We start from the raw sequence: 18,365 nt of genomic DNA on the forward strand, positions 1-18,365 counted from the left end.
GACTCACTGAGCTTCTCTGGTGTAACCCCACAAAAGAGAGAAAAGGAACTGCACTTGGTACAGCACTGCACACTCCAGGCAAACACTTGGGTTAAATATTAGACTAGATTTCACAAACAGTGGCCATGAGCAAAAGCCTTCCATCTTGTTACCTCTTCTCCTGCTGTTATTCTTATTGCATAACTTTTATATTTGCCAACAAAACCTCAGTAGACAAACTGTCCTAATAGGTGTCAAGACTTGCTCCCTATTTGCTGGAAAATGAACCCCAGACTCCTGACCTTGGTGCAGAAAAGATCTTTGTGTTTTTTCTGTTGGATAGCTCCCTTGTTCCAGGGATAAAAACGGGATACTGTTGCAGTTTCAGTTAATCTCCTTGTTGATTTGTGCTACTTTTAGGTTGTGCCCTCTTTTCCTGTCATGTGGGCTTTTAACAGCAAATTCTGATTTACTGAGTTGATGGAACTGCTTAATAAAATTTAATAGAGATTCTATTTTTGCCATCCAATTTTATGACACACCTCAAATAAAAGGCTCTCTCTTTTGCTAATGTTGCTATCAAATGTCTTTCTGTGAGTCAGAAATCTCAGAATTCTTAATGTTTTTCTTAAAATCATTGCTTTCGGTATTGTAGGGCTCTGATGGTTTTTGACTTGTCATTTTATAAGAAAGAAGGCTGAGGTATCTTCTCTCCTGTGGAGCCCAGATGCTCATAATCCAGAAGAAAAGCATAAACAATGTCAATATTAGTACTGTTGTTTTTAGATCTCAGGACTTTATAGTCATTCTTATATTTTTTATGAGAGCTGGTTTTAAGGGCTCAGCAGCAGTGTTGTTTAAACTGTATTCTAGTTCAGTGTCATTTCTATAAAATGTTTTCCTGTTTCATCCCTGTAAAAGCTTGACATAGCTCCATAAAGGCCAGGTGATATGAATTACTATTCCATCTTAATCTACCTTTGCAGGGAGATTGTATGGGATTGCTGTGCAGAAAATCCTCCTTAATATCATCTCCTGGAGGGAAAATTGAAAGATATTGCTGTTGATGTGGTTCACTGTTTCCATGCATGTATTGTCCCTTTGTCCTTGCTCATAACAGCCTGGTTCTTTTGCACATTAGCCAGTTTAGCTCCTAGTGCAACAGAGAGTGCAGTCAGTGGTTTATAGAGGCAGTATGAATGGGGTTGTCTTCCTCATTCTTCTCTGTATGCTGTGAAACACTTCTCTTCTTTCACACACTTGGCTATTTCTTGCTTTTCCAGGCTGTTTCTCTTGCAAGATTCCTTTACTCTGTCACTTTTCTGCCATTTGGCAGTTCCACTGGATACATTATAGCTGTTAATGTGAGGACTGTCCAGGGCATTCTTCCCTCCAAGGCTAAGTTTGATTGCTTTTGGTAGCCTTTGTGTCAGTCCTGTGTATTCCTGCTGTACTTCATCCAACTGGAATCCTGTTCAAAAAGGTTTCTGATTTGTTACGCAGAACAGATGTGATGGAGGAGGTGAAGCAGTCTTACAGTCAGCAAAACTTTCAACTCGTGCCCCCCTTCCTTTACAACTCTGAGGACTGAAATCTGTGCAACATAGTGAGGCACCTGGGCTCTGGTTCATCCCAGCCAACTGCAGGGACTTTACTGCTGTTCGTAAATTGAGTCTCATCACTCATGGCTCTCTGCTCGTTCACAGCAGAGAATGCCACCTCCCAAGGGGTAGGATTTGTCCTTTCTTTCTAGCAACGCAAGGGGTTGTATGATAAGCCTTCACGAGCTCATCTGGCACAGGGATATGCTTAAAGCCTGATTTTTCAGTCTCGATCTTAAATTCCTAACACAGTGTCGTAATTTCTGCTCAAAGGTCAATCAATTACTTCTCAAAAATACTGGCACTCTGTGTTTCTTTAGGGTAGATTTGAAGCGGCAACCAAAAAGTGAGTAAGGACAAACACAACTGCCTGAAAATCATATCAGGCACCAGTAGATTCTTTTGTGGTAAATCTACATTCTTTCTATTGTTCTGCAGTTCATCAGGGTAATTTCCTGCATGTCCCTAAGTCTCAGCAAAACTCTCACTTCCTATGTGTCTGAAATCACATTTCAGATAAGCTTGGGCTAAAGCAGTGGGGTTTGAGAGGATGAAAGAAACATCCTCCATATATCACCTAGTAATCTGAACAGCAAAGTAGGAAAAGATTCAGTGCAGCATTCCAGTATGCCTCGTTGCACAGGAAAAGGGACACTGGATGAAGTGTGAATAAAATGAATACCAACTTCTTCTAGAAAGTGACTTGAGGCTAAACATATTTCAGTCCTGGCAACATGTGATGAAGGAAACCTGCATTGCATCTGTATGCAGTAAATTCACTCTAAGGGCAGGTGTAGGACATGAAACCTTCAGAGGCTCACAAACTGCTACAGTCTTGCACTAGCATTGCTGGGGAAAGAGCCAAAACTTAAATGAAGCATAGGACCAGTGCAGCTGTAGTTCTTGCTGCAATGCTGATAGAAAGCCAAGAGCCTCAAGTGTAATTTCTTGAGAGCTGAGAGAAGTACTAATGAGCTGGTACATATAGAGTTGTGTGGCAGGAAGGTGATAGAAAATAGAAGCAACAAAATCTAGAGGAACAACCCCCAAAATATTTTGCTTTCTTATCCATTCTGTGCGTATCATAATTGCTACACAGTCTACTGCACAGAATACCCATGGTTTTAATCAGTCTTCATCAGAGTGCTAGCTTGGTTCATTAAAATGTGTCATCTACCATACTGTAGATTTAAGGCGATTCTGTAATTTCGTTTTCTGGTGTTGTTTTCTGGATACCTACCCTGAGCAGATTTCAGAGCTGGGCCTGTGTTGTCTGTGCTTGTATGGCTTGTGACTCAGTAGGCCCTGATCCTTACTTTGTCTTTTGGTGACCATAAGCCACCTAATAAAACACTGATTTAGTCAGTAGTGTACAAAGATAATGAATCCAAAATAAATTTGTACGATGGCCAGAAGAGACCAGAGAGTTGTAAAAACTAAGAACCAAGCTATATAGAGTACTTGGCCTTGCCGTTGAGAGCACCTAGGTTTGAATCCTGATTTGCTGTGTGTTGGATTTTACGTGTGACTCCTCCATGGCACCTTCAGTTATATAAGCAAAGTGGTTTATAAGCATACCTGTACTACAGACAGTGGTGAAGAGGAATCTTACTGTTGTGTGTCTCCTTCACTCTTGTGCTGATAAAATAATTAGGAAGAATTTAAGGCTAGTCTCTGATTACTCTGAAAAGTCTCTGAAAAAATGTGTGATTCCCAGTATCCCAGTACTGCAAACACTGTAACTGGTACTTAAGATTTCAGCTGCAAAGGCTGTCACTGACTTCTGCTGGACATTTTTGTGCATAAAACTGCACACTTTTATATTGCAGAGCTGGCTGGCTCTGCAATGGACAATCTGGCAAGGCAGAATCTAAACCTCCTGTACTATCGGAGTCGCTTCATCTGTCCTTGCCTTATGGCTATCTCTGGATTGAAAGCAAAAGGTATTTTTACATAACCCCGTTGTTCAGCACAACGTTTCTGATGGGAAAGTGAAGAAAAACATCATCTCCATCAGAAATAAGTTGAAATTATCCTCTGGGAATTCGGTCAGGTCAGCTGCACAAACATCTCATGGAAGGTGGCATTGGATCTTTAATGGGAGCAGATGGCCAGGAGCTGAGCTTGTGCCATTTTTGTGGCAAAGCCCTTCTCTGCAGCAGGCAGGTGTAATGTGTGTTGCTCAGTGCAGAGGGTGCTTGAGCACACTCTACTGAAACTGGGGTGAGTGAGCCTCATGGTTTTCACTGTCATGAGACATTCTGGGATATAGGAAGGGGGGAATTACACAAATATGAACTATGATGGCCTGGGAGCACTGTTATTATGAGTGGAGGATGCTTAGTGATGTAGAACTCTTAGGTTTCTTCTGTGAGTAAATAAATTTTTTTTGAAAATCAAGTCTTTTGAAGGGACAGTGCTGCTTATTGCCAGTCAGTTCCAAAATGTGTATTTAAAGATATATATTATTAAGGGCATATTCTCTTAGATCTCAAATAAAAACGCTTCAAAAAGGGTAGCCATTGTGATTGCTCATCAGTGTACGATCAGAAGATCGTCAGCTACCCAGAGTCATACCTGGGTTCAGAATCAGACTGGAGAAGAACATGCCGTGAGACCACACTGACAGCAAAGCCTGTGACAGAAATGTTAGACAAGGTAAATAATTCTGAGAGTTTCTACATTTTGTTTGTTCAGTTGTTTTTCTTTAAATGTGTGTACCATTTTGTTTAATGAATTGGAGGTTCTTTTCCTCTGCAGTGCTCCTATGACAGCTCCTGGAAGTAGCTTTTTTTTTTTTTTTTAAAGCTGATTGTCCTCTATTTCTCCTTGTGCTTATTGTCTTCTTTTGGGAGCTGCAGGATCTTACAATGAAATGTAATGAGGAAGAAAAATCACTAAGCGCAGAGGCATTTTCCAAGGTTTCATTGACCAACTTGCGTAGACCAGCAGTTCCAGATCTCTCCACAGACCTGGGGATGAGCATCTTCAAAAAGGTGGGTGAAAGAAAACTTTGATTTACCTATGATCCAGCACTTCACTGTCCTGCTAAATAGTGGCTGAAGGTCTGCTTAGAATTTATGTTCACGCCATATGTGAGATTGATGTCCCTTTTCATTGGAGTTGGGTGTTATTACATAGGTTTTCATGTGCACATTGCAGACATGATACTCAAATCTTTATTCAAATAGCTGTTCTGCTGAAACTGCATGAGTGGAGGGCACTCAAACAGTGCTGATTTTTAAATGCTGGTGCTCACTTGTACTTCCAGCTAAGTCAGTGAGGTTTTCTGATATTTTTACCTCATCCTAGCTCTAAGTTGCAACCATTCAAGATACTAGGCAGACTTTTGTGTATTCTGTGCATCTAGCTCAAGGTCCAAGAGCGTCATAAAATTATCCAAGGGCATCCCTCCCAGCTGAGGGCAATACTAAGTTCCTTTAAACACTCATGTGGTCCCAGCGTGCAGATGGTTGCTAGCAGGGTAAATGCCCAAGGTAAGAAGCTCAGAGTGGAAGGTTATGCTTGGGACACACATCTGTGTTATCTTTTTCCCTCAAATGGTAGTCTTCCATGGCTCAAAGGTTCTACTTGCTCCCATATCTCTCCCTCTTCTTCCTGCAGTTTAAGAGCCGCAAAGAGGACAGGGAACGCGAGCGCAAAGGGTCAATTCCTTTCCACCACACTGGGAAGAAGCGGCAAAGAAGGATGGGGGTGCCTTTCCTCCTCCATGAGGATCATTTGGATGTCTCACCCACTCGCAGCACTTTCTCCTTTGGCAGTTTCTCTGGAATCGGAGAGGACCGACGTGGCATTGAGAGAGGAGGATGGCAAACCACCATATTAGGTGAGATGTTGTTATATCTGCCCCAGATTCTGTGTCATTCCTGTTGTAAACATCCAGAGAACAACAAAGGCTCTTTGTTTCATCGTACATCCTGTTGTCACCTTGGCTCTGTTTGCAGCATGACACACCTGTTGGTAGAAGTGGCGACTGCTCACAGCAGACCTTGAATGACTTACGCCTTAGTTCACTTTTTCTCTGAAAACTACCATCTTCACTAGAATAATAGCTCCTGTGGCAACCTGTAGGGTTCACTGTACCACTTGAGTATGCCTTTCCTGAGTGGTAGCAAGCATTGCATGACTGCAGCTTAAAATAGATTCAAGGAATATTTGCATCCTCTTCTTTTAAAGAAAAATATCTAAAGAGGCAGCAATGTGGTCACTAGGAGCATGGCAAAAAATATTCTATTCACAGTCTTCCTCAATTGAATGTTGGATACAATATAAATAGGATATTGTCTCAGCGAGGCTTATGCTGTCTCGATATTGCAAAGATACAGTTGTTTAAATGTAAAAATTGACTCCTTCAAGCTTCCAAGTTCACTGAACAATGTCTAGGCATTTTTCTGTTTCACAGATTTACTCCCAATGTCGTGGATTTTTATCATAGCACCCTTTCTTAAAGATGATAGGCAACAAAATGATCTGCCGTGCCAGAGCCTTCTCATTTTCAACATCTTAGATGGCACCATTTTGAAGAGCTCTCCAGTGGAAACATGTCCCTCTCTGGGACAGAGGAGAGTGGACTTAGCCAAGTGAATTCTAAAAGATTCATATGTGTTTTGTCAGTAGTTAATATACATTTATAGATTTGTACAAGGATTACAAACTTTGTATCTAAATCCTCCTTTCCATATATTCAGTACCTCAAGAAGTTAGTTGAAATTTAATCCCAGGGACTCCAGATTCTTCTTGTGCCTAAACCTACAGTTTTTTGCTTTCTGATGTTTAGTGAAATCATGTATTTCAGGTTCAAGTCTACTGGTCAACAGATCCTGCCTACTTCAGAGACAGTCCCCCTCTTTTAGTAGATGGGATTTTGTATCGTATTGCGTTCTTGAAAAATTTCCTTTGCCTTAGCACTCTCCATCCTGAAATACCTATTTCTTTTGGACCAGAGGAGAAGAAACCAAATTCCTATACTCTGCCTCAAAGGGTGGAGTCATACAGTGCTGACCAGTCTCATTTTCTTGAAGGTGCTGGTGGTTAAGAAGGTGGGTGTATGTGCTGAGGGGAAGAACCTTGCAGAGAGTTATTACCTTTGGTCTTTATATCAATAAACCCCCGTGAGAGATCCCACTATAATGTTTGGTTCTGCTTCACAGTGTCCTGGAATGCGTTGACTTTTGCAGACTCCGCTCCTCCAGTTTTTAACCTCAGCTCCTGTCTCTTACCTCCAAGCACTTCTCAGATAAGTAAACCGAATATCCTTTCTTGTCCTCGCCCTAGGGAAGTTTACCAGGCGGGGGAGCTCTGACACAGCAACGGAGATGGAGAGCCTGAGCGCCAGGCACTCGCACTCTCATCACACGCTGGTCTCCGACCTGCCAGACCACTCAAACAGCCACGGGGAGAACACAGTCAAAGAAGGTAAATTTAACACACCAGGAAAGACTTTTCCCTGAAATATCAACTCCAAGAAGCTGAGTTTCCATATATGAGTATGTGACTAATTGTTTTTTCCTTTTTTATTTCCATATCTTTTGAGTGCTTTTTGTTCTGTGTAGAAAAATGTTCCAAACCTTTCACGTTTATCTGGTGCAGTTGTTAAAGCAATTGGTGGCCATCAGCAGGGAGAACGCAGGGTTTGGTGTTTTCTGCCTTACCACAACACAGCACAGAATTTTGGGCAGAAACTTGGTATTGTTATCTTCAGTGGTTTCATGGGGTATTTTATGGTATTTAATACCCCTTTACAATCCACAGCTCCTGGACTGTGCTGAGAATCACAGGCTTTTTTCCTAATTCCCTTCTTTCCAGTTAGAAGGCTGGCTTTGAAATTTACTCAATCGCAAGAAAGGCTTCAGGGCCTTGGGATGACTGATTAAGGGAAGAGGAGCACAAGTAGTGTTCTCTATCCTTCCAGTTTTGCAAGGGAATGATGAGAGAAGAAACAGGAAGAGCCAGCAGATCAACACCTGGCTCTGAGTCTGGTATCACCAGCAGAATTTTGGGGGTTTTGATCATGGGTTTGTTTACATGACACCAGCCTGCTGGTGACAGATGGGCTACACCCAACCCAAAGAAGGAAAAGGATCTTTGCACAGGAGTTAGCAGGGCTCACTGAAAGAGCTTTAACTGCATTTGAAGGGGGAAATGGTTGGAACAAGATTTCCTACTACCATCTTTATTGTTATCTTCACCATACAAATTTCAGTGAATGCCATTAAAAAATCACAGTTGCCAGCAAGAAACCCTCTGATACAAACAGCTAATTCCTGCCCTGATCATTGACCAAATTGTACCCTAGTTCAAGGTACTGCTGTTGGCCTTAGAACATTTCTCCTAATAAATAGTGCTAGTTCAGTGCTGGAAGGGTTGCACAGGCTTTGAGAAAATCTGGTCACCAGTCTGGCAAGTTTCTGACAAGTTGGTATTTGCATAATATATAACATAATCAGTTCATCACTGAGTCATTGCTTATTAGATGTATGCTGTATTATTAATTAGAATACATTAAATAGCCTTAGGAAGAAGTTCTTTGTTATTCCATAGCCCTGTTACTGTCTGGCAGGTGACAGTCCAACCAACCCTGTGGGACACATAGGGTCTTTCTACACTACAGGGTGTATAAACCTCCTTAAAAAGCACTAAGTGTGGGAAATTACTAACATTGTGGCCTGGAGTTCAGCATGAGTTGTAAAAACACAGTGAATCCTTGATAAAAATTGGCTTGTGTAGCCAACATGCTAATCTGAGCAATTTAAAGTTAAACTTGACTATGTAATGAGTTCCCTTCTCTGAACACTGTGAAGTGAGATGCCATGGTGCCTTTCTGATCGGATAGCTTTGCATTTTGCAGGTGGTTTAGACTGTCATAGGTATTGTTAGGAACACACTGCTCCACGTTTTTCAACTGGTGTGATGAAATATTTCATATTGGTGTGACTTAGAAAACTGTTCCAAATTGGTGCTGCTGTTCCCCTACCTTCACTCCTGCATCCAGCTGCAGAGTCTTTTTTCTTTGCCTTACAGGGGCAGTGCTGCTTTAAAGACCATGCACTGGACCAGTACAGGGATCAAAGTTAGCCAAATTCTAATCCCCCCTTTGGATTAGATTTAGGCTGGCTGAGTTCCCTGATCTAATTAACTGCCTGCTTGACCGAGATCAACTTAAGCTGCCATGGAACTGTACTGCTAGAGCAAACTCAGTGTTGTTCTAATTTACACTGGCTTAAAGGAAGAAATGCATCTATCTTTCATCCCAGTATCCATTATAGTAATTAGGAACCTGTCTTGTCTTTCAGCATTACAAGCTGCATTAAGAGCAGCTTTAAACACGCTCAGCCTCAATCTTCCATTCCATAAGTCTAGAGGTGGAAATTTACAGGTAGCCATTTTCCCCCCTGCAGTGCGGTCCCAGATCTCCACCATCACTGTGGCCACCTTCAACACCACCCTGGCCTCGTTCAACGTGGGCTATGCCGACTTCTTCAGCGAGCACATGAGGAAGCTTTGCAACCAGGTGCCCATCCCTGAGATGCCCCACGAACCACTTGCATGTGCCAACCTCCCACGGAGCCTGACAGATTCCTGCATCAATTACAGTTGCTTGGAGGACACTGATCACATTGATGGAACCAACAACTTTGTCCACAAGAACGGCATGCTGGATCTCTCGGTAATTGGCAAGGAACGAGGAGAGCCAGGTCCCTCTTCTGTCAATATAGCTGTACCATTGAGATCAGGGTTTGGATGGGCTTTTCCTCCACCTCTTTATATGACTTCTCTCAGCAGTACATAAAAGTCAGTCAGATACATTTGTGCATATCCTAAGAGTCTCCTCTGAGATACTGCAACTCCTGTTACTCCTTGCAAGGAGTGCATGTGCATGTGGAATGCACACATCTAATCTTAAGTGGTATAATGTAATGACTGTTTCCTGGGGCATGCACCAAATTCCCTATAAGTATAGTATAAGACTGAGTAGCACCTTTCTTCTAATGGCACCTTAAAACTCACCTTTCCTGCTTTCTTCTTAATGACTTGACAGCTCCCGGTGCACCGAAGCGGTATTCTCAGGCTCACAGATGTCATCTCATGGTTTCCTTTGCCGCCTGACTGTGCCCAGCCTGTGGTTTCTTGTCTTACACCTAGATTGTAGGCTCTTGGGATTTAGGGTTGTATGTCCTTCATTCAGAATTTGTACTGTGCCTGCTATAATGAGTCTCTGGTCTGTGACTACAGTTTCCAGGCACAAAATTGTATTAGAAAAGAAAGTAAACCTGACTTTAAATATGATGTTTGGATCTCCCAGGTGGTCCTGAAGGCTGTTTACTTGGTCCTAAACCATGACATCAGCTCCCGGATTTGTGATGTGGCATTGAACATTGTGGAGTGCTTACTGCAGCTTGGTGTGGTGCCCTGTGTAGAGAAGGTTCGGAGGAAGAGCGAGAACAAAGAAAATGAGGCTCCTGAGAAGAGACCAAGTGAAGGATCCTTCCAGCTCAAAGGGGCTGCTTCTGCTGGTTCAACTTGTGGATTTGGGCCACCTCCAGTTAGTGGATTTGGAGATGGAGGAGAAGAAGGAAGTGGTGGAAGTGGAGGAGGAGGTGGAGGTGGAAGTGATGGAGGTGGTGGAGGAGGAGGAGGGCCATATGAGAAGAATGACAAAAAACAAGAAAAGGTTTGTATTGCTTTCCTTTATACAATTCCTGAAAGTACTGTAAGGTCTGTTAAGATTGAGTATGCATATGTATGCAACTGCCCTTTTGTTTGCTCTCTTTTATTTTGCACCACAGTGACAAATTAATTTGTTTTGCTCTGGTGCTCACGGGGCGGGGGAGGGGGGGGTGTCCACTGAGGAAACATGATTGGGAACTCAAGCACTGTAACTACTCCAGAGAAGCAGCTGCCAAAAGCAAAATTTGTAAGCCTCGTGTGGACATTTTCAATATCTTGTCAATTGTTTGAAACCCTCAATCACAATGATTTTTTGGGAGGTTTATTATTCATAACTTCTAAGGAAAAATCAAATCCAGCATATGAGCACATCTTCTTTTCTATGACCAGTAGTCATAAATTTCTGTGTTGCTATGAGAATTGGCCACGAGATGCTGTTGCTGACATCCAAAGTTGTAATTCATAGTAGCATAACACCTAAGACATTTTAAAAAGATGCTTGTTTTTCTACTCAAGTAGAAATTTTCAGGCAAAATTTTTTGAAGGGCAGGCTGAATGGTATGCATAGCAGCATGTAGAGGCTTCACATTTATTGCAGAACTTTCTGATGGGAGCTGAAAGGGATGGGGCTGGTTCCTAAACCTGAAAAATAATTGGAGTAAACACTTCAAGAATAACAACTCAGTAATGGAGTGTCTGAGAGGAAAAATGGACAGCAATTTGTCAAAAGTAGAATGTTAACAAAATGCTGGTGGTTGTGCCAGGATTCCACACTGTCTTTCCCTCTGTGACTCTCAGGATGAAGGCCCATCTGTCAGCACCCATAGGCTGGCACTCACAATGCTGATAAAAATTGTGAAGTCCCTGGGTTGTGCCTATGGTTGTGGAGAAGGACACCGAGGGCTCTCTGGAGATCGCCTGAGACACCAGGTATTCCGGGAGAATGTAAGAGAATTAAAGCTCATTACAGCGTCCCCCCTTGTACTTTTGACATCATCTGCTGAGATTGCTGTCTGCCTCCTCTGTAGCTTTCTCTGTATTGACAATAAATGTGTTGCTCTTTGCCCCAGCTCAAAGATTGTGTCACAGCCCAGCTGTAACAGATTTTCAGCTGTTGTGTTATCTTGCAGCCCTTGGGGGGGTGCCAAGAGCAGACTTGAAGTCCAGGGTGCTTCTGACCACCCCAATGGATGGGTTGGGACAAATACATGGGAGAAAACCCCTGTGTGAGCTGGTGTAAGTAACTTTTCTCATAACGTTACCCCAGTAGAGTATGCCACTTACAGGAGATGCAGCTGTCTTGGGTTGCATATCTAAATCCGGAAGTGTAAGGTGTAGGTCTGTGCACCTTTCCTAATGGTCATTATGGTTGCTGGTTGCTGCTGGGCTGCTTTGTCAGCTCCTGATAGTTGAAGTACACTCTACTTGCAGGCATGTTGGTGTGCTGCAAGGAAGTGAAAGACTCACTCATGCCCTCCTGAAGGGCAGGATGGATCATCACTGTCAATTCCTTACAGTTTTGGTTCTGCCCAAGCTGAAGTAGTGGAAAGTGCCCAGGATGTAGCCCAGATATCAGACTTCATCCAGAAGAATTTACCTCCCTGCAATCAGTCCAATGCCCTGTCAGGTGGGAGCCTTTCAAAGGCCTTCTCCAGCATGTGCCTCCTCCTCACCTTGTGTACTTGCAGAAGGGAGCATTTTTCGTGACTGTAATGAGAATTTACTAATCCCACGGTATGGGTGTGATCCAGATGCTACACCATGGCTTTGGTTAGCCTGAATCACGCCAACAGAGCTATAATTTAGTTCTGGGATCTGAGCTAGATGGCTCAGAGATGGACTGGTTGCTCTGTATCCTGCAGTGTTCTGTTAGCTAGGCTCCCAGGTACTGAGGAGACTGCAGCAGTGATGTTAGTTCTGGATACAGTGGGACAAGATGGGGTGAGAGAGTGGCAGTAGTAACAGTATTCTGCTGCACAGAGCACTGGTTGAACAGGTACCATATTCATCACAATGTCAGTTAGACTTTTAAGATCATGTTGGAGCTGAGCCAGCAAAGCATTTAGGCCTATGCATAACATTAAGCATAAATGAATAGGTCTCTTGGAGCCAAGGTTCTTATCAGACCCATTGAACTGAGGTGTTTATGGGAAGAGATTTTCCTAGGTGTCTAAGTCTGCTGCATTTTCTCTGCATTTGTCTGGCCAAACTGCTTTGCATGCACCATTTGTGTTGACTGCATGGACAATCACTTGTCTGAGTTTATGGGGAAGTTAAGCATCCTATTGTATGTAGCTAGAGTGTTCATGTTTCCCACAGAGCTGACATTTTAGATTCTCTTAACTCCAGCCTGCATGGGGTCCCTGTAGGACGGATAGTTTTGTGATAAGAAGTTGGCAATCAATAGCTTTTAAATAAAAAGTTAGTATTTTGCATTATATAAGTGGGTCACTGGGTATAGGTGCCTCAAATGGGTTGTTCTGAGCCAGAGGCTGCAAATCAGATGCCTGAGGCTAAGAACCTGTTCCACCAAGGCACTGAGCCTTGATGGAGGTGGTACATTCCTACTTCATTCACATCCAGTGAGAATCCACTTTGGGCTTGGGGAGAGGAAGAGAGACCTTGAGACATGGCTGGCAGGGACTTCACCACCACCTCCAAACAGTGGCACCCATGCTGGTACACTGTTTCCGTATGCTGAATTTATTGTTGCCTCCAGAGGTGAATATATCTTGTTACGGAACCTGAACCTTCTGGCTCCTCCAGAAGACTCCTTCAGAGACAGCACAGCAGAGCACTGGCTAAGCAAGAGCAAAATTCCCCTGCTTCTATGTACTTTGATGAGGTGTTTTTTGATGGATATCATTGCAGGCTCAGAACTGCCTCACAAAGCTGTACAAACTGGATAAGATTCAATTCCGGCAGACCATGAGGGATTATGTGAACAGGGATTCTCTCAATAATGTGGTGGATTTCCTTCATGCTTTATTGGGATTCTGCATGGAGCCAGTCACTGACAGTAAGTATAGCTAGTCTCAGAAACTCTCATTTGAGTATTCCTAAACTATGCCATCAGAAAGAAGCCATACCCTGTTCCTTTAGAAAAAGAAAAAAAGTGAGTTGCTATCCTCAGAAAATAGAGTGTGTATCTTTATCCAGTGTGGGTCAGGGGAGCTGGACCTCTTCAGATCCAAAAACCCAGTGATCTTGCCTAGAGATCTTGGGGCACCCAGTGCACCTAAAATTGAAGGTCTCTCTCTTGATTCATCCTGTCTGTTGTTCATGGCTCTTCACAGAAAATACTTTCATCCAGCGATGCCTCAGGCAGGAAATTCTCTGCTTCATGACATGGCGCCAGCTGGAATGACCTGTTTAATCCAGGTCTGAATGGAGATATAATTGAGCATTAGAACCCTCTGTGGTGCCTCAGATGAGGCAGTAAACAGCAAGAACAGGCTGAATGAACAAAAACAGGAACACACAGATGCACGTGACTGCAGTTGTGAGTGTGTGTGCATGTGTGTATGTAGGGGGTTTTGAGGGTTTTTTTAAGTTAGAAAAATTATTCCAGGTGCTATTAGAACAACTAAACATTTATGCTTGGTCACTGCATGCATTAGCAGTTAACAGTGATTGTTTACAGGGTAGGAATAGCTTCTCTGAAACAGTCAGGGAGTCTGTCTAGTTTATTAGCCTGTCTCTGATCCCAGGCATTTCAGAGAAAGCATCAAAGAATATTTGTATATAGCCAGCTTTTGTGAAGAATATACCCATAGGAAGTTTCCCTGAGTCTTCATCAGTTATTGAGTGGCTTATGCTTTGAAGCGTGGCAGCTCGTACAGCTCTTGAAAGTCTTTTCTCTCAGCTCATGAAACTGGGATGTTTCTTGTAATTAATGTGAATGTGTAATTCTTTTTTGACTCTTTCTGAGAGTTTGGTCTCCCTGTGCACCTTTCAAGAACAGCATTCCCGTAGTTCAGAAGATTTAATTTTCATGGGTGTTGTCACTTTTCAGCTTAATCAAACATCTTTTGTCCTTTAGAATGGTAACCAGAAAAGCTGGGGGTATTGTTCAAATTTTATGCCTTAGTCTGTACATCTGTAAATGAGAGATGTGGATAAAAGGAAGCCAGAGTGGTCCCAATCTTTTCAATCCCTTTTTCATAATACAGATATTTCTGGGAGGATTTCATCCTTGTCATTTTTTTTACCCCTCACTTTTGTGGGGTGGGATTATGAGAACTGAGCATAGGATATTAGATGAGGACATGTCCCTGTCTCATGTATAATAATAATAATAATAATAATAATTCCTTTACATGTGTCTTTAAGCCATCTCTTTTAAACCATTCCTAACAAGAGGGCTTGCTTATACTTGAATTTCACAGACAAGGCTGGATTTGGGAATAACTTCACCACAGTGGACAACAAGTCTACAGCCCAGAGTGTAGAAGGTATTATTGTGAGTGCCATGTTCAAGTCACTGATCACTCGCTGTGCTTCCACTACACATGAGCTCCACAGCCCGGAAAACCTGGTAAGCACTTGATTTCACGTTAACAAAGTTACTTTTTCACTTGGGTGTCACCAGTGAGACTTTACAGTGAAGAATTAGTTCAGTTTAACCAAATCCCTTGAGTGTAGCAAGCTATGCAGTCACAGTTGAAGTATTATGTAAATGTGATGCCCTTCTTGCATGCCTGTTTTGGACCCTGGGGACTTAGCCAGAATAAAAGTTGTGTGATAAAAGTATGAATTGCAATTTCCTCTCTGTTCAAGCAGCTTCTGTGTTGTTCCAAGTGGATTAGTAGCATAGTCTGGAGCAAGGGATTAATGAACAAGAAGGGCAATGGCATCCTGGTTTGTATCAGAAAGTGTGTGACAAGCAGGACCAGGGCAGTAGTGGTCCCCCTGTACCAGGCACTGGTGAGGCTGCATCTCAAATTCTGGAGTCAGTTTTGAGCCGTTCACTAAAGAAGGACATTGAGGTGCTGGAGCGTGTCCAGAGAAGGGCAGTGGGGCTGGGAAAGGGTCTGGATCACAGATCTGATGCGGAGCAGCAGAGGGAACTGGAGTTGTTTAGCCTGGAGAAAAGGAGGCTCAGGGGACACCCTCTTGCTCTCTATGACTACCTGAAAGGAGGGTGTAGTCAGGTGGGGTTCAGTTTCTTGTCACAGGTAACAAGAGACAGGACAAGAGGAAATGGCCTCGAGTTGCACCAATGGAGGTTTAAATTAGATATTGGGAAGAATTTCTTCACTGAAAGGGTTGTCAGATATTGCCCAGGGAAGTGGTGAAATTACCATCTCTGGAGGGGTTTAAAAGATGTGTGGATGTGGCACTTGGGGACATGGTTTAGTGGTGGACTTGGCAGTGCTGGGTTAACAGTTGGACTCAATGATCTCAAGAAGTCTTTTCCAACCTCCATGATTCCATGATTCTAAGACCACCGCCAGCACAAATCAACTTTCAGCAAAGTCAAAGCCAGTTCACTTGGTTAAGGACCTGGCCCGCCTGTGGCAGAGTGAGTTGCTGAAAAGCAATTCAGTAGATCTTTCCAAAGTTTAGACAAACATTCAATTTACCAAACACCTGGAGGAAAGTAAGGTTCTGCTGGCTGCTGCCTATGCACTGTCTTCCCAGAGCAGTCAGTAAAATTGGATGCCACGAGCTCTCTTCTTCCAAACTGGTGCAGAATCTAGCAGCTAATCTCAAACCATCTCCTTTATTATCAGAAATTGGGATTTTTTGTGGAAGCAGCCAAGAAGCATTCATGTACTCCATCCTTATGGCAGAGCTGTGGAGGCACTGAGGTCCAGCTAAAGGGACAGTAATACTACGTGAGGGGAAGGAAGGGAAGAAGAAAAAAACACAGTAACATCTTAAACCAGCAGAGTAGTCTGCCTATGTCCAAATCCTCTTGTTCTTGTGGATATTCCTCCTTTGGAATGTTTCTCAGCAGAGATTAGGTGGTGGGATTCAGGAAAAAGTATGGAAAAGAAAGAGCCTTAATCAGTATACAGAACCAGTTATTTTTTTGTTGGTTTTCTGGTTGAGTTTTTTGTGGGTTTTTTTTTGTTTGTTTGCTTGTTTGTTTTGTTTTGTTTTGTTGAAAGCTGACTGTGCAGTTCCTTGCTGGGAATTTTCAGAATAATCCAAGGTCTTTCAGGAAAGCTCACAGGGCAAAAATCAGGTCCTGTAAAACTGTTCCCTCCATCCCCTTGGGGTTCAGATATAGAGGTGATAGAGGTGATTTGCACATCACAGATGTGTATGAATGTTCCGAACTAAAAAGATTCTTGAATGTAGGAGGAGGTTGGGGAATGAGTGAGTCATTCCTCTCTCTTCCTATGATGTGAACCTCTAAAATAATGAAGAAAAATCCCAAGATACCCACTGGTTTTGAAACAAAACATGCAACTTTTTCCACTCTACTTCCACTCACATACACCTTAGATTTTTCATACCTTTAAGCTTATGGCTCATATGGATGGGATAAAATAGGCTTTAAGTCATTTTTGCAGGTCCCTCGTTTCACAGCTGTTTTAGCCTCTGATAACTCTCCATCTGCTATATCCCATTGCAGACCATGTTCCATAATACTAATAATGCTCCTCACTGTCTGCTTCTTCTGAGTGCACTAAATGAGTTTCCAGCCAAAAAACACAAACCCTGTGCCTGGAGAGTATATCACACAACAGTCAGAGCAAGTAATGGCCTGCTGCAGTACCTCAGAAAGTATTGATTCTCACTGCTTCTTCACAAGATGCAGACTGAATTCTTTCTTTTTTATGATGTCTTGCTCCTAAGGGCTTGTACTGCGATATCCGACAGCTGGTCCAGTTTATCAAGGAGGCTCATGGGAATGTGTTTCGGAGAGTGGCACTCAGTGCCCTCTTAGACAGTGCTGAAAAGTTAATACCAGGAAAAAAAACGGAGGAAACAGAGCAAGAGCCAAAACCTTCTGGAAGCAAAAGGTGGGTGTCTACAAGAGATAAGGTAAATAACTGATTTGCATATGGATGTGTGGCAGCCTGTACTAAACACAAATGTAGGAAGTCCAAGGGCTTGTGTGTTTTATCTTGATATTCTGTGTCAGTTCTTGATGTACAGACATTCTGTGGCAGCAGCCTCCTTTAAAATTTAATGAACTGGGACAGAATAGATTTGCAGCAAAAAGCATTGACACTCTCATACAAGAGGCCTAAGAGAACAGTGCAATGGAAACACTGGGAGAAGGAAAGGTTAAGAGAACTAAGAAGCATAGTATCAGTTCCAAAACACTGTATGGACATAGTTTTAAATGTGCATCACATCCTTTGTGTTGCTTATCTGACAGGTAAACCTGGTATGCAAAAGAGGTTCCAGAAGAAATCTAATCCTGACATGCTTCTTTATCAAAAAGAAATTTCCTCTGGTGCTTTGAGATTTTTCATATTAAAATGTTGGGGAGAAGGATTAAGGAAGTTGAAAAACTCCTGAAAACTTTGGCTTTGCTTCTAAGAGCTGATGCCTTTTTCAGGAAAAATAGAGAGAGAGAGACAGCAGGTTGCTAAAGAGAAAGTGCTTCTCTAAAGCTGCTTTGCTGCTCAGCAGTGCTGGTTTCCATGTCATGCAGCTTTGTAATAATGGCCATGGGATGGGGCATCCATTTGCTTTGGCTGATGATTTCTCTTGTCTTTATAGATCCGAGGTGGGAAGTGTCATCATTGACAAAGGCCAGACCTCAGCTGCCCCTGATGAATGCCGGAGTTACGTCTCAAGCCGCCCAATGCAAACTCCAGAACAGTGAGTAACTGTTGGGTTGTTCAATGTGTTATTGCCAGCATCTTCCTTCTGGGGGTTAGTACAAGTGGGCAAGGCGGCAAAGAATTCTCTTTGGATGGTACAATACGTGGTTGAGTGTCTCCACAGGAGCTGCTGCAAACATCTAGGTAATGCCTTTTTTTTCAGTGCTGCCAACTGGATGCACCCTGATTTTGATGGGGAAATACCAGAGATTTTCAAATTACAGTGCAGTAGATTTGTCAATATTGCATGCTACCATAACTGTGAATAGAGTGTTAATTCCTCAGAGATGTCACTACAGCTGTTCTC

At 42.8% G+C, this 18,365-nt stretch overlaps 1 protein-coding gene across 16 annotated transcripts in view; it reads left to right on the forward strand.

Annotated features, from left to right (window-relative positions):
- UNC80 (unc-80 homolog, NALCN channel complex subunit) overlaps positions 1–18,365 on the forward strand; it is a 121,090-nt gene that overhangs the window by 16,649 nt on the left and 86,076 nt on the right. For 14 of the 16 annotated variants that reach the window (XR_004358087.1, XM_032693554.1, XM_032693553.1 and 11 more), the window contains 10 exons: positions 4,442–4,576; positions 5,205–5,427; positions 6,876–7,016; positions 8,999–9,267; positions 9,904–10,272; positions 11,067–11,213; positions 13,140–13,287; positions 14,657–14,805; positions 17,079–17,245; positions 17,955–18,056. Coding sequence is in view for 15 of the 16 variants with exons in the window: in XM_032693554.1 (XP_032549445.1) it covers positions 4,442–4,576; positions 5,205–5,427; positions 6,876–7,016; positions 8,999–9,267; positions 9,904–10,272; positions 11,067–11,213; positions 13,140–13,287; positions 14,657–14,805; positions 17,079–17,245; positions 17,955–18,056 (1,850 nt within the window). In the remaining variant the exon portion in view is untranslated. The remainder of the gene's footprint in view (positions 1–4,441; positions 4,577–5,204; positions 5,428–6,875; positions 7,017–8,998; positions 9,268–9,903; positions 10,273–11,066; positions 11,214–13,139; positions 13,288–14,656; positions 14,806–17,078; positions 17,246–17,954; positions 18,057–18,365) is intronic. The other 2 variants (XM_032693542.1, XM_032693552.1) reach the window with 1 other exon arrangement.

The sequence above is a fragment of the Chiroxiphia lanceolata genome, chromosome 7 (genome assembly GCF_009829145.1).
Source record: "Chiroxiphia lanceolata isolate bChiLan1 chromosome 7, bChiLan1.pri, whole genome shotgun sequence".
In the NCBI taxonomy this organism is placed as follows: domain Eukaryota; kingdom Metazoa; phylum Chordata; class Aves; order Passeriformes; family Pipridae; genus Chiroxiphia; species Chiroxiphia lanceolata.